The sequence below is a fragment of the Strigops habroptila genome, chromosome 1 (assembly GCF_004027225.2).
Source record: "Strigops habroptila isolate Jane chromosome 1, bStrHab1.2.pri, whole genome shotgun sequence".
Taxonomy (NCBI): domain Eukaryota; kingdom Metazoa; phylum Chordata; class Aves; order Psittaciformes; family Psittacidae; genus Strigops; species Strigops habroptila.
In genome coordinates, this window is record NC_044277.2 from 97,938,073 (window position 1) to 97,951,697 (window position 13,625).

The following is a 13,625-nucleotide window of genomic DNA, read 5'->3' on the forward strand; positions in this document are numbered from 1 at the left end:
GACATCAGGGTATGGTTGAAGGTAGGAACCTGCTCTCTTACTCTTCCATTGTCCCAAGACATACACACAGTTTGAGGTAAAAAGGTGTGAATTTCTGGACATGTAGGGATAATAATTGACCCAACAAACCCAAAAAATAAATGCAGTTCCTTCGCTCTTTGGGAGGCTGAGCCTAGTGTCCTTTGGGAGGATGATCTCGGTAGCATTCAGACATGTAGGAACTCCTACCAAACAGGCTGGACACTTGATTTTGTCCTTTATTCTTCCATGAATTAGTTTATATACACTTGTGTATTAGTCTCTGGATCACTTCTGATGTGTGGATTCTTTTGAAAACAGGGATAGTATTTTCAGCAAGACTTTCTGGAGAGGGTCATGAGGCAGTTGTGGAGAGAGGAGCGTGTTTCAGAGCAGGGCAAGTGTGTGGACATACACTTTGCTTTCATGGTCACTGTTTGGGTCCCCTTTTAGCCATGATGCTCATTTAAAAGCAGCCATGAAATGGCACCCATGTAAATAACACCCATTTGAAACAAGTACTTTTTATTTTTTGCACCCATTTTTTCCAGAATAGAGCTAATCATCTGCTGCTGAAGATCAAATGCATGTACAGTGCTGGGTTAGGTAGCCAAAAGACTAGTCATGTGGAGACCATGGTGTGGTTTTCACAATTAAAATAAACCCCCATGTGTTTCCTCAAAAACAAGGATAGTTTTGTATATGTGATGTCCAGGGGTGCAAATAGAATGGGTTGGGGTTTCCATTCCACCAACGTCTTATTTAATAATTTACTATGGTGCCTCTGGCCTGAGCAACTGTGCATTGTTTTACAAAAGTTAAAGGATAACAAAGTACGTAATAATTCACAGTGGCTTGCAGGAAACCGTTGCTGCTGCCAAAGATGTGTTCATGCAGCAGTTATGGGAGTAAAACCCAGCTCTGTACAGATTTTTACATGGCTACAACTGTTTCCGTTGGACTTAATGCTTCTCACACAAGATATAATTATGCTAATGCAGTTTGGATTTAAGGGGATAAAGATTATTGACAAGAACACCCTTTCACCGTGGTGCCATGATACTCATCTTTAGGGACAGCACTCCTGTGACACAGCTTTTGCACAGACAAACCTTAAATCTTTAAATAGTTGGAGAAATACTAAGGGTAAACATACAGTGTTTTATGCTCTGAAAATTGCTAATCTCAGACTTGGATAGGGTAAGAGGTTCCCATGTTGAAGGAGCTTTGTTGCTCTACACTTGCCCCATTTCCAAAGCCAGGATTCAGTTGCAAGTGCTGTCACCGCAGCCTTCTTGTTGGAGATCCTGAGCTCTGAATCACAGAATGGTTTGGGTTGGAAGGGCCATTAAAGCTCATCCAATCCCAACCCCCTGCCATGGGCAGGCACACCTTCCACTAGACCAGGTTGCTCAAAGCGCACGCTGCTGGATCATGGTGAGCTTCTCATTGACCAACACCCCCAAATCCTTCTCCTCAGGGCTGCTCTCAATCCAGTCTCCCCCAGCCTGTGTTTGTTTGTGTGTAATGTCCTAGAGAGGATGACTTTCAGCTCATTAGCATAAAAAATGAATGGACTTTCTGTAGCATGGTCCTCACTGCAGTGTGGATCCTGGGCAGGAGGCAGCAGTTAGCTTCTGGTGAGATGCATGAGCAGTGTACTACAGTCGGTTGGCCTGGAGGTGACAGAGTCATCACGCACGACTGGGTCCTGATGGGAATTCTAGAAGGTTGTTCTATTAATACTATGCCTCAGCCTGGAAACTTATTAGGAATTACTAATGACTAAGATAAGGCTGTCAGTGGGAGGCGGGAAAGGACAGGGCTTAAAATTGCTGCTGTAATTCTTGATAGTCTGATTTATGCTGAAATTAAATGCATCCAGGTGCAGCCTCCTGGAATGTGAAAACAAACGCTCTTAGACCTTAAAAATGCAGAATATTTTGTAGCCTGAGACCATAGAAACAGGATAAATAAAGCGGTACTATCTCTTCAATTAACTTTATATGTTAAACTTTATCTCTTTTTTAAAGAAATAAGAATTATATGAAAAAAGGACTTTCGGTTTGGTTATTAATAAGTCATTTAAGCCTCAGCCCAAACCCCAGAGGAAGTTTTGCTTCAAACTGGAATTGACTGGGTAATTGATTTTGTTCAAGAGAGAGCCAGGCACAGAAGGCATCATGTCTGTGCTGTCCCAGACTCCAGCCCAGGGTATCAATTTCTATTTTATTATATGAAAAATCCACCAGATAAAAGAAAACTGTTTAGTGTGCCTGTAGAACAAGAGTTAAACCCCCCAAAACGGTTCTTCTAGCTGGATCTTCTTTATCTTTTGCAGGGCAAGCCTGAAACCGTGCAGAAAGCTGGCTTTATCAAAGGCCCAGTGTTTAAAGGCGTTGCTTCAAGTCGCTTTTTGCCCAAAGGCACCAAAACAAAGGTTAACCTTGAGGAGCAAGGAAGACAAAAGGTGTCTTTCAGCTTTAGTTTAACCAAGAAAACCTTACCGAATAGATTTCTGGCTGGTCTCGGAAACGAGAAACAAAATGAAACTCAGAACTCCCCAGCAGTACCCCTTCAGACTGACTTTAACCCCAAAACTAAAATGGACCTGGGGGATGCCTCTGGTTCAGCTGAGGAGTTGTCACCTTCAAAACCGAAGGTAGAATTAGGGAAGATCCATTTTAAAAAACACTTACTTAATGTCACAGCAAAACCACCACCAGCTGCAGCAACAACGCTACCACCACCGCCGCCGGCTGTGGCACCGGTAACGGAACCGGTGGCCTTGGCTGCGGACTTTTCCTCAACGCCACCACCTCCTCCTCCCCCTCCTCCTCCTCCTCCTCCACCACCAGCGGTGTTTCCAGCAGCATCGATGCCTGTTCCTGCAGCAGCAGTCTTGCCACAACTGCCGGTAACGCTGATGTCAACGCTGTTGCTGTCGCCGCCCATGGAAGCTGAAGTTCCTGCTTCGAAGGAGCCGTGCCATGTGGTGCCTAAGGAGAGTCTGGAGCTGGATATCAAGCAGGATGTGGTATCGCGTGGTTTGGAAGAACGTGTAGTTCAAAACACACCTGAGCAGACAGAAATAACTCCACAGAAGGAAGATTCCCATATTGGGAAAGAGGATGAGGTTTCTGATGGCTCAAAGGGTGCTGCCCTCTGCTCCCGGAGGCAGGGGTCGAAGAGGAAGTTCTCCCAGTCTGACGGCACTGTGCAAGGCTCTGAGTCCGATGAAGATTCAGTGAGGACCTCCTCCAGCCAACGGTCACATGAGCAGAAGATATCCAGTACGGAAAAGGAGAGAGATCCCAGGCGAAGCTCCACATCCCTCAGAAGTGACGATGTGGGAAAGTCCTCCTCACGCTCCAAGTCGGACAGGGATGAGAAGTACTCGAGCTATTCAAAATCAGACAGAGATTCACGGTATGTGTCCTCCCGCTCTCGATCAGACAGAGAGAGGAGGCGAAGCCGGTCTCATTCCCGTTCCCGATCCGATCGAGGCTCCCGAACCAGCTCTTCCTACTCGAGGTCGGAGCGCTCACATTACTATGAATCTGACCGCAGATACTATCGAAGCTCCCCGTACAGGGAAAGGTCGAGATATTCACGTTCGTATGCGGACAGCAGGGCACGAGACAGTTCGGACTCGGAGGATGAGTACAGGAGGACACATTCCAGATCGAGTGACTCGAGGCGTACATCATCCTACTCCTCCTCCTCCTACAGAGACTCAAGGTCTTCTTACTCTAAGTCGGACAGAGACAGCAAAGTAGAGTCGTCTCATGCTGACATGGAGAGGAGAGGAAGGTCTTCTTTGAAAGCAGATAGAGATTCAAAAAGGACTTCAGAAAGTGAAGTAACCAAAAGGTGCTCTCCCCTTGATGAGCTAGGCTATCGAAAGGGGACATCCCATTCTAAGCCCGACAGTAATGTGAATTCCTCCCGTTATAAGTCCACCCCTTCAAAGACCCCTGCACCAAAGCCTGATAAATTTAAGAGTTCTTTCTGTTGTACAGAATCGATCGAAGAAATAAAACAGCAGTCTAATTCTCTAGATTTAGAGACTTCTTGTCTAAAAAGCAATGAGATCAGGGTGTCCATTGCGAGAAAATTTGAAAGGGAAAAGACACTTTCTCCATTAAACCAGCTAAATGATTCGCCTGCGTTTAAAAAGGCAGACGAATCGAAAGCGGGTTTTGCTAACTCAAAGTCTGAGGAACTTGCAGGAAATGAATGCCATGACAGTGTTAAGGAACAAGAAACTCTATTAAAGATAAAGCACGATCAGTTAAGAACGTGTTTCCCCATGGAGCTGAGTGTAAATGGGTCCCCAGAGAGTAAGGCTGAAGGTTTGGCAACTTCCAGTGCCTCCAAAACAGAGGATGTCATCCCATCTTCTGACAATAGCCTGTGTCAGTCAGAAGCATCACCTGTCGTGAAGACATGTCCGTCATATCCTTTGCCAGCTAATGGGTTTGAGAACATGTATGCATCTCAAGAGCAAGAGCTGGATGATTCTCGGGTCCAGTCCAGTGAGTGCAACAGTCTGTTTAGGGAAGCAGAGGTTCCGGTCCCGCAGGAGCAAGTGGAAGCCACCCCTTTGCCTGTTGTGAATGTAGATCATACTGAAACTGTACTTAAGAAGCTGGATGATCAGGTGACTCCGTGCAATAAAACCAAAGAACCAGTTTTTTGCTACATTTCAGACGATGCTGCCCCTGCTTTGTATCATTCGGAAGTTGAAATTGAAGCAGAACCAGCAGATATAAAAGTTACATCTGAGTCTTTTCTGGACATGCAGGTAGAGCCACAGACTGTTACGTGCGATTATGAGAGCACGGAGGATCACCTCTTGAAGTCTGCCTGTGATGATGAGCATAGTCATCCTTCCCATAAAATTAGCCTGGCAGTGGAGAGCTCAAGCAGGGATTTCTCCCAGGATGGCTGTTCCCCAAGGCTCAGGTCAGACCATCCCATCCCGGAGGAAAGTGTCTCTTCCAAATGGGATGTGCCACCGCCAGGTGGACATCAGGAGCTGCTCCAGCATTCAGAAACTGAAGAGGTGCTTGAGTTGGAGACTCAGCACGTTGATGTTGGTTTGGCAAAAAGCAAGCCATCGTTCAAAGATGAGCATTCGTACTATTCGGAAGTGCCACTGGAGCACCGCAGCAGAGAGGTCATGGAAGAAAGTGCTGTTTCCACTGAGGGAATGGGGCCAGATGATTTCAGAGTTCGGTGTACTGTTGTATTGAGCAATAAGGATGAGGGAAATGAGCCTTTGGTGGCTTCGGGTTTTCCAGATGCTTTTTTTCCCTCTTGTGATGTTGTCGTCACTGCAGAAGAAACAGAGACGGTAAATCAAGCCCCAACATGTGACAGCAGTGGCAACGCTGCTGAATTTGCTCCTGTTGGCCATGATGATTACTCTGACACGGGGGATAGTGACACTGAGGGAGGCAGTGAAGACAGTGACACAGAGGACTCGGATTCTGATGATGGAACACCACGGAAACGGCTGCAGTCTGTTGTGGTTGTACCAAAGAACTCAACCATTGCTATGGAGGAGAGCAGCCCTGGCTCCTCGCGGAGCAGCCAGGGCAACCGGCGCTATTCCGACCACTGGGATGATGAGCGACCAGAGCCCAGTAGACCCTACTATGAAGAGAGATCGGAGACTATGTCGAGTAAAGGTGGTCTACAAGTAGAGAGCAGATATTCTCCTAGAGGGATGGAGAAGAGTCCAGCAACTTCTACTGAGCTCAGCAGGAAGGAGACGGAGGAGCTGCGGATGGATCCGTGCCAGCCTCAGAGCGATGGTGTTGACAGTACGAGTCAGGCAGACCTAACGACAGATTCCCACAGCAAACCCAGCTCAGATGAGAGAATAATGTTGAAGGAGCTGATGTCCATTGGTAGGCCCATTGGCCAACAGGATGAGCAACCATTTTGTCTGCCAGAGAGTTTTGAGAGCACTGATAAGCACCAGACGAGCTCTTCCAAGCCAGACAGTAGGCAAGGGAAGGGTGGGCTTAACCAGTCTGGTGTTGGGGACTTCACCAGGCTGGACGGTTTTCAAACAACAGAGGACCTGGGTGGTTTGGGCTGGGACTTTTCCCAGCCGGAGAAGCCCAGTAGCACCTACCAGCAGCCAGATAGCAGCTTTGGGGTCTACTCAGGCTACGTTTACCAGCCAGGTTCAGGGGCATACAGTGGCTCTCAGAGTTACTGGCAAGGCAACGGTTATTGGGACGTGAGGTCTGCTAGCAGACCTTCTGCAGTTAATTGTGAACGAATTCAAGGGCAAGTACCCGATTCTCTAACGGAGGATCACGAGGAGTACGAAGAAGATGACCGTTGGGATGACGACTGCAAGCCTCGATTTCCCAGCCCCCCGAGTAAATGTCAGATGCCTGGACAGCAAGAAGAAGGCTCAGTGCAGGCACATGAGATCAGCAGCAATTCGACCAAGGAGCCGGTGCCTGGCGGGGAGAAGAAGGAGGATGTGAAGGTTTTGGAAAAAAACGATGCGAAAGAACGAGGTCCACCAAAAAAAAGGCGCCCAGAGTTGGAGAGTGACTCCGAGAGTGACGTGGACTTGAGGGAGAAGAAGAAGGCGAAACTGGAGGGGGAGCAAGTGGAGTTGGTGCCACAGGACGCCTCCATGGTTGGTCGGTTGTGTATCATGGATGACTTCAGAGACCCCCAGCGCTGGAAGGAGTTTGCCAAGCAAGGAAAGATGCCCTGTTACTTTGACCTTATTGAGGAGAACGTGTACTTGACAGAAAGGTAACCTGAGTTTTTTTTCCCTTTTTTTTTCCCTCTTGCTTATAGCAATTTCAGATTTTAACTTATATTTGGTTCTGTGTTAGTTTGGTGGTTTTTTATGGGCCATATTTGGAGGGAGAGGGAGGCATGTCGTGTTCCCTGTGTGAGGCAAAGCTGCTCATAGAGGAGATGACGCTGGGCAAGTGTTTAACCCACCCTGGGTCTCTTCTCCTAAGCAGAAACCCCCAGTTGGGCTCAGACAGGCCCTGGTGATGCAAAGAGGCGAAAGATGGGAGGATGTGGGGGAAGGATGATTTATTTATACCCTCTTCTCAGTCGTCTTGTGGCATCCCCTTTCTCTAGTGTTGATTTGAGTATCAGGCAGGACTTGCACACGTGGGATTACTGGCATCTGCACCAAGTAAACATGTTATTTTTGTACCCCTGGTAGTTTGTAAGAGTTAAATTCTTTTCCAAGCTTTTTGCTTTATTGCCCACTGTTCAGCACCAACTTGGTGCAGCTGTGTTGGAGCCCAGAGCAGTGTATAGCAGTATCATGTCTGGGCTCGCCAGATTTTGTCTGTTCAGTATCCCCAGATGCCAGCTCTGAAGACACAGGGAAATCTGGGTGTGGGAAAGGTTTTGGACAAACTCTGTGTGTTTCCAAAGGCCTTGGTTATTTGTATGTAATTATTCGTCATCTCAGATGAGTGATTTTAGATCTAAGAGACTGTAATTTGAAATATCGGAGGGTAGCTGTTAGCTGCAGATTATCCTTTTCCCTTTTGCATGGGAATGTTGAATGGGATATGATCCGTGGAAAATAAAATCATCTATTTATTAGCTTTAGGGATGATTAGTAGGTGTGTTGCTTTAGGGCTCAACTACCTTCATCCTTGCCAAAACAATACTCGCTCTGGCATTAACGTGTAGGTGAGAGCTCCTTATGAGCATGTAACCAATTCTTACTCCTGGCACAGACTATGACAAGGCCTCCGGATGATTTATGCCTATTTAATTTGCCATTTCATTTAACCTCATGGTCCTTTTTCATCTCATGATTCCTCAGGGGTGGTTGAGTAATGGTGTTTCCTGCTGGACCATCGGGCACCAAGCCCTCACCAGCAGCGAGGGCACCCTCACGCAGCACGAGCACAAGGCGACGCTTGAATTTAAGTCCCGCTTGGGCTTCATGTGTTGTGGTCTTAACACTCAAGGTTTTGCCACATATTCTGTTCCTTAAAATGTCTGGTTTTGGGGTTTTTTGGGGGTTTTTTTTGGTTTTTTGGTTTTTTTTAAATAAATGCTTTTTAAAATACGTTTTTGATTCAGAGTCTGAATATTGACCACTTCTGTGCCGATAAAACCTGATATCTTCCTGTTGTTATCCAAAGGTAATCAATCCATATGTCCGGTTTCTAGAGAATAAATTGATTTCCTCCTATAGCAACTGATGGTGATTGAGGAGTAGTTTCTCTGCTCAGATGCTGTCTAACCTGTATTTCAATGACTTGTCTTCCATAGGAAGAAGAACAAATCTCACCGGGATATTAAACGAATGCTGTGTGAATGCCCTCCTCTCTCCAAAGAAGAGCGAGCTCAGGGGGAGGTTGCTTGTGGAGAAGACTGTCTCAATCGCCTGCTCATGATAGAGTGGTAAGCAGCATTTCAGGAGTTGCCAGAGTTGGGCAGTGTTGTCCATAAGATGGCTCGGGAGTCCCTAAAATCATTGAGAATTCCCTGGGCAGTGGCATTGAACTGGCTGTGTGCTCTCATTTTCACTGGCTGGTGTGGAGTGATCTTCAGAGCCTATACACCAGTATTTAAATCTGATTCCAGATGATCTGCAGGAGGCTAGTCCTTAGCAACCTCCTGTTAAAAACTGCTACAGATGCTGTGAGTCTTCTGTTCCTCAGCCTTAGCTCTAGTCCTCTAAGCATGGTTGGAGGGAGTCAGGAATGCAAACATAGCTCTACTTGAGATCTAAGGCCCCCAACAGAAGAAGAATGTGGAGCTATTGGAGCAAGTCCAGAGGAGGCCACAAAGATGATCCGAGGGCTGGAGCACCTCTGCTATGGAGACAGGCTGAGAGAGCTGGGCTTGTTCAGCCTGGAGAAGAGAAGGCTCCTGGGAGATCTTAGAGCAGCTTCCAGTGCATAAAAGGGACTACAAGAAAGCTGGAGAGGGGCTTTTGACAAGGGCAGGTAGGGACAGGACAAGGGGAATGGCTTTAAACTGACAGAGGGGAGATTTAGATGAGATGTGAGGCAGAAGTTCTTCCCTGTGAGGGTGGTGAGGCCCTGGCACAGGTTGCCCAGAGAAGCTGTGGCTGCCCCATCCCTGGCAGTGTTCAAGGCCAGGTTGGACGGGGCTTGGAGCAACCTGCTCTAGTGGAAGGTGTCCCTGCCTGTGGCAGGGGGTTGGAACTGGATGAGCTTTAAGGTCCTTTCCAACCAAAGCCATTTCAGGATACAGTAATTTGTTATTTATTCTGATTTCTCCTTCCACATCTCTCTCCTCTCCCCAGAGCCTCACCAGGTTACGGCTGTTGTCTCGTTTTCTCTCCTGGAAGAGTCTAGGAGAAGAAAGAGCTGTTCCTCCGTGTGAGAGGGAGGCAAGGGACAGGGTGCTTAGTGGCATTCACTACCTGGCACAAGGATTGTCACAGCTGGGGTGGAAGGAGAGGAATTATCTGCCATTATCTATTTGGTTTTTATTTTCTTGCCCAGGCAGTAGATATAGGAGAAGGGGATATCTTGGGGAAAGAACCCATAAAACGTGGAGAGAGGAGGCCAGTTCATCCCATTTTGATGATGAGACACAGAAGTACAGCCACATTAGCATTCCAACTGTTTTTATCCTCCTTCCAGAAATAAATTATGTGCATTTGCATGTTGATAGTCAGATGGTTATGCTTTTTATAGCGAAACCCATTTGAAAATTTTACACTGAATTTATTGTGGTTACTTGCTATCTATTTCCCATGTGAGCCATTTCTTTTATCGTTGTTGTGCTGCTAGGAATTGATTTGTTCCATTTCTTTCCCTTAGTTCTTCCAGGTGCCCAAACGGCGACTACTGCTCCAACAGGCGCTTCCAGAAGAAACAGCATGCAGATGTTGAAGTGATCCTCACTGAGAAGAAAGGCTGGGGGCTGAGAGCTGCCAAAGATCTGCCATCGTAAGCTTTTGCTCTTTGAATGACGTCCTCATGCTATTTTACTCCCTCGTGAAGGGAAAATAAGTTCTTTGCATTTTCTTAGTTTCATTGACATTAGTAGCTTTGCTGAGGTTCTTCCAGCTTTATGTACTGTCCTTGTGCTCTGCCAGGTGTCCCTCTTGGTTATTGGCACCTGCATGTCCACTAATCGCGTGTTACATCTCCCGCACTCGTTTTGCTCTTCTCGTTAGGGTTTCTGACAGTCTTGCTGTGGCTTCATAGAATCGCAGAATGGTTTGTGTCTCTTCTTCTCTTCCCACCTCTGCAAGAATTACCCTCTTGTCAAGTCTTCCTTCTCCTCCCTTTCAGACTACACGAAGATCCCATGGGGATCTTTCCTCCCTCATTAGCCTGTTGTTAGTTAACGGCTGTACTTGTAGGTGCCTCAGCCATGCTTACGGATCCAACTCTCTGTTTGACTCATCTCTCTTTCACTCAGGCAAGATGATTTTTGCCTGGATCAGTGCTTTTATGGACACTGCAGGGCACAAGGAAGCTGGTAGGACTGGAACGGAAGGGCTGCATGGTGCTTCACCCCGTTGGTCCCCTCCTAGGTTGGCAGCAGGACAGACACTGATATTTTTTGAATTATGGTCCTGTTTGGAAACTTGCACTCGAAAAGTTTGTGTGGCTGGGAAGGAGAGTAGTGCTGGGTACATTTTACTCTACAACTGTGTGTGCAAGGAGCAGGTGTGAGATGGGAATACCTTCTCACTAGGCAGGGTAACTCAAGGAGTTGCCTTCTGTGTTGCCAACCTCGTGTTTTCTCATACTGCCAGTAGTAAAAAGAGCTTTAGGTGAGGCTGCGAGAGAAGTGAGAGGAGCAAAGGCATTCAAAGAGCTGTTGGAGCCTGAAGCACAAGGCGCAGGGGAAGGAGCAGGATGAGCAGCAGACAAAGATGGGGTTTGCTGGGAGAAGGGAGCAAGGTGGGAGGTGCCTGCAGGTGAGAGCGGCTGCAGCGAACTGCTGCACCTCTACGGCTAGCAAGATGCCACTGGCTTTTTCTCCCCCAGGTTCAGCCATCACCACTTGTGTGTGCAGGTCATCTGGGTGTGGATGTCCTCCTATATCCACACTGGGTAAGCAGAAGTTGGTTGTGCTCTCCTGCAGATGAACAGCATACTTTGTAGATGAATTCACTGGAGTGTCCTGCCATGAGGGAAGTGGTGCTGTGTGCTCAGAGTTGCATCAAGCTCTCATTTCCATCTCAGAAGGTTGTGGGATGGGCATGGTGAGTCCGTTCAGCCTCAAGCCCACCAGAGACTGAGCTTCAAGACAATCCGCCTAGAACTTACTTGTGCAAAGATTTTCTGTAGCTCTGGATATTATAGTGAGTTTCCGTGGAAACTCTGAATTAATTTTTTCTTGGCTTATGTTGAAGACAAAGAATTCTGAGGAATCCAGCAATGCTTCTGACACTTGAGAAGGCTCTAGGTCTTACAGCAGAGTTCTTTTACTGCTATATCGAATATATTGAGACTAATTCACAGGAAGATACGTGGAAGAGTTTTGATTGCTTTAGAGATGTATGCCAACTTATCTAAAATGCAGTGAAAACAATTCTGCATTCTCAACATGATATGTTTAACCAAGAGCGCCTTCATACTATGTTTATGTAGAAGATGACAGCGTTGAGCGGCTGTCAAAATGAGCAGACGCTCCCCATCACTGTTCTGTTGCACAGCAACTGTGTCTAAGAAGAGGGTGAGCTTCGTGGTATTTTCTGGCTCTTCCTTTTCAAGATTTGCCACATAATCTGGGGAGTCCCTCGTGCTGCTGGATGTAACCTCTGCAAGAGGAGGGTCCCATTGTTTATGGAATAACACGTGCACAGAGAAGTAGTGGTTGGAGACTGTTGCCCTATGTGGAAATACCAGATCCAGTTTTATTTCAAGGTTTAGGAATTTCTTTTGAAGACAAGATTGTAGTAAAGATGCACCTGATAGTGAACAGCTTATCATAGCAAGCACTGTATCTGCTAGGTGGGCTAGGATCAGGAGCATTGAGAAAGATGGGAGGGAGATAACTGTATGAAGACCATCTTGGGTAAGGGGGTAAGTACATCATAGAATCCTAGAATGGTTTGGGTTGGAAGGCACCTTTAAGACGATCCACTTCCAGCCCCTCTGCCACGGGCAGGGACACCTTCCACTAGAGCAGGTTGCTCCAAGCCCCGTCCAACCTGGCCTTGAACACTGCCAGGGATGGGGCAGCCACAGCTTCTCTGGGCAACCTGTGCCAGGGCCTCACCACCCTCACAGGGAAGAACTTCTGCCTCAGATCTCATCTAAATCTTCCCTCTGTCAGCTTAAAGCCATCCTCCCTTGGCCTGTCACTACATGCTCTTGTGAAAATATGGTCCCACAGCACCATTTGGTGGACACAGAAATGGGGGAAGGTGGACATCATTTATTCGCGTGGGCTGGAAGGCCAGCACAGTACTGCTGGAGGGGTTAATGATGGGAAGGAAATGGGGTGAGCTCAAAACACCGAAGGTGTGGTCCAGGTGGAGCTGGGCAGGAGCTTTTTCTTTCCTGGTGCTCTCCCTGGTAAGCACAAGGAAGGAGTTGAAGGGTTCATTGTGATATTAAGCAAGGGAAGACTTAGGACAGATATCAAGGAAGCCGTATCACAGTGTGCTTTCATAGACTGGAGGGTTTAAAGCCCAACTATGCTGCAGAATGCAACCTGTGAGGTTTGCGTCTGAGCATAGGGGTAACTACTTTTTCTCTTCCATCTCTGCTTTTAAATTCACTTTTCCTGCGGTTAAAAGGGATATTTTATTGACCCCTCATTTCACCCTCCAGACCAGCAAGCTGCAGACAGGTTTTCCATTTCAATTGAGGAAAACTACCTGCCTGCACCTCCTCTTAATACTCTTTATCCTCTTCACAGCGCCCACAAGGTCTTGTTCTTTTATTGAATAAACCCTGCTTGAAGGGTGGCTGTTTTCTTGTGTCTGGGCTTTTCACTGTGATATAGCTACCTCTGTGATAGCATAAAAAATAAATTAATCAGAATTGCCTGAGATAAAGGCATATAACAATCGTGGCTTCATCACATGAATGACCAGGCTGCAAGTTGTATTCAGAGAGCCCATCTCCACAGTGGCTGTTTTCTGTTCCTTGGTGTTTCTTGGTTGTGGCAAAGGGAGTGATGTTTGGTTTTTTTCCCTTGGGCTTTGCAGCAACACTTTTGTCTTGGAGTACTGTGGAGAAGTGCTGGATCACAAAGAGTTCAAGGCTCGCGTGAAAGAATATGCCCGGAACAAGAACATTCACTATTATTTCATGGCCCTGAAGAATGATGAGGTGAGTAGTGAGCCAAAGAAAACATTGGCTGGCTTTGTGTTGTCATGCTTTACATTCTTAAGTTTTTTTTTAACCCTTTGCTCAGTTTCAACCTAATTTAACAGAATTCTGGCAGTTTAACTGTATCTCAGTCCTTGGAGAGGAGAAATTGTCCTCCCAAGGGAAAGAATGGGGTATGGCCCATCACTTTCACGTGGGCAAACCTCTGTGGGAGAGAAACTTCATCTGTGTCCCACCCTGGGGAGATGCTTCAAGCCAAACTCAACCTTCTTGGATGCCCAACAAAACAAGTCTAGAAAACACACC

General features: G+C 46.9%; 1 protein-coding gene across 4 annotated transcripts in view; it reads left to right on the forward strand.

Moving 5' to 3' along the window:
- SETD2 (SET domain containing 2, histone lysine methyltransferase) overlaps positions 1-13,625 on the forward strand; it is a 66,260-nt gene that overhangs the window by 17,405 nt on the left and 35,230 nt on the right. For all 4 annotated transcript variants that reach the window (XM_030493624.1, XM_030493633.1, XM_030493605.1 and 1 more), the window contains 4 exons: positions 2,360-6,810; positions 8,314-8,445; positions 9,840-9,968; positions 13,196-13,319. In XM_030493624.1, the coding sequence (XP_030349484.1) occupies positions 2,360-6,810; positions 8,314-8,445; positions 9,840-9,968; positions 13,196-13,319 (4,836 nt within the window). The remainder of the gene's footprint in view (positions 1-2,359; positions 6,811-8,313; positions 8,446-9,839; positions 9,969-13,195; positions 13,320-13,625) is intronic.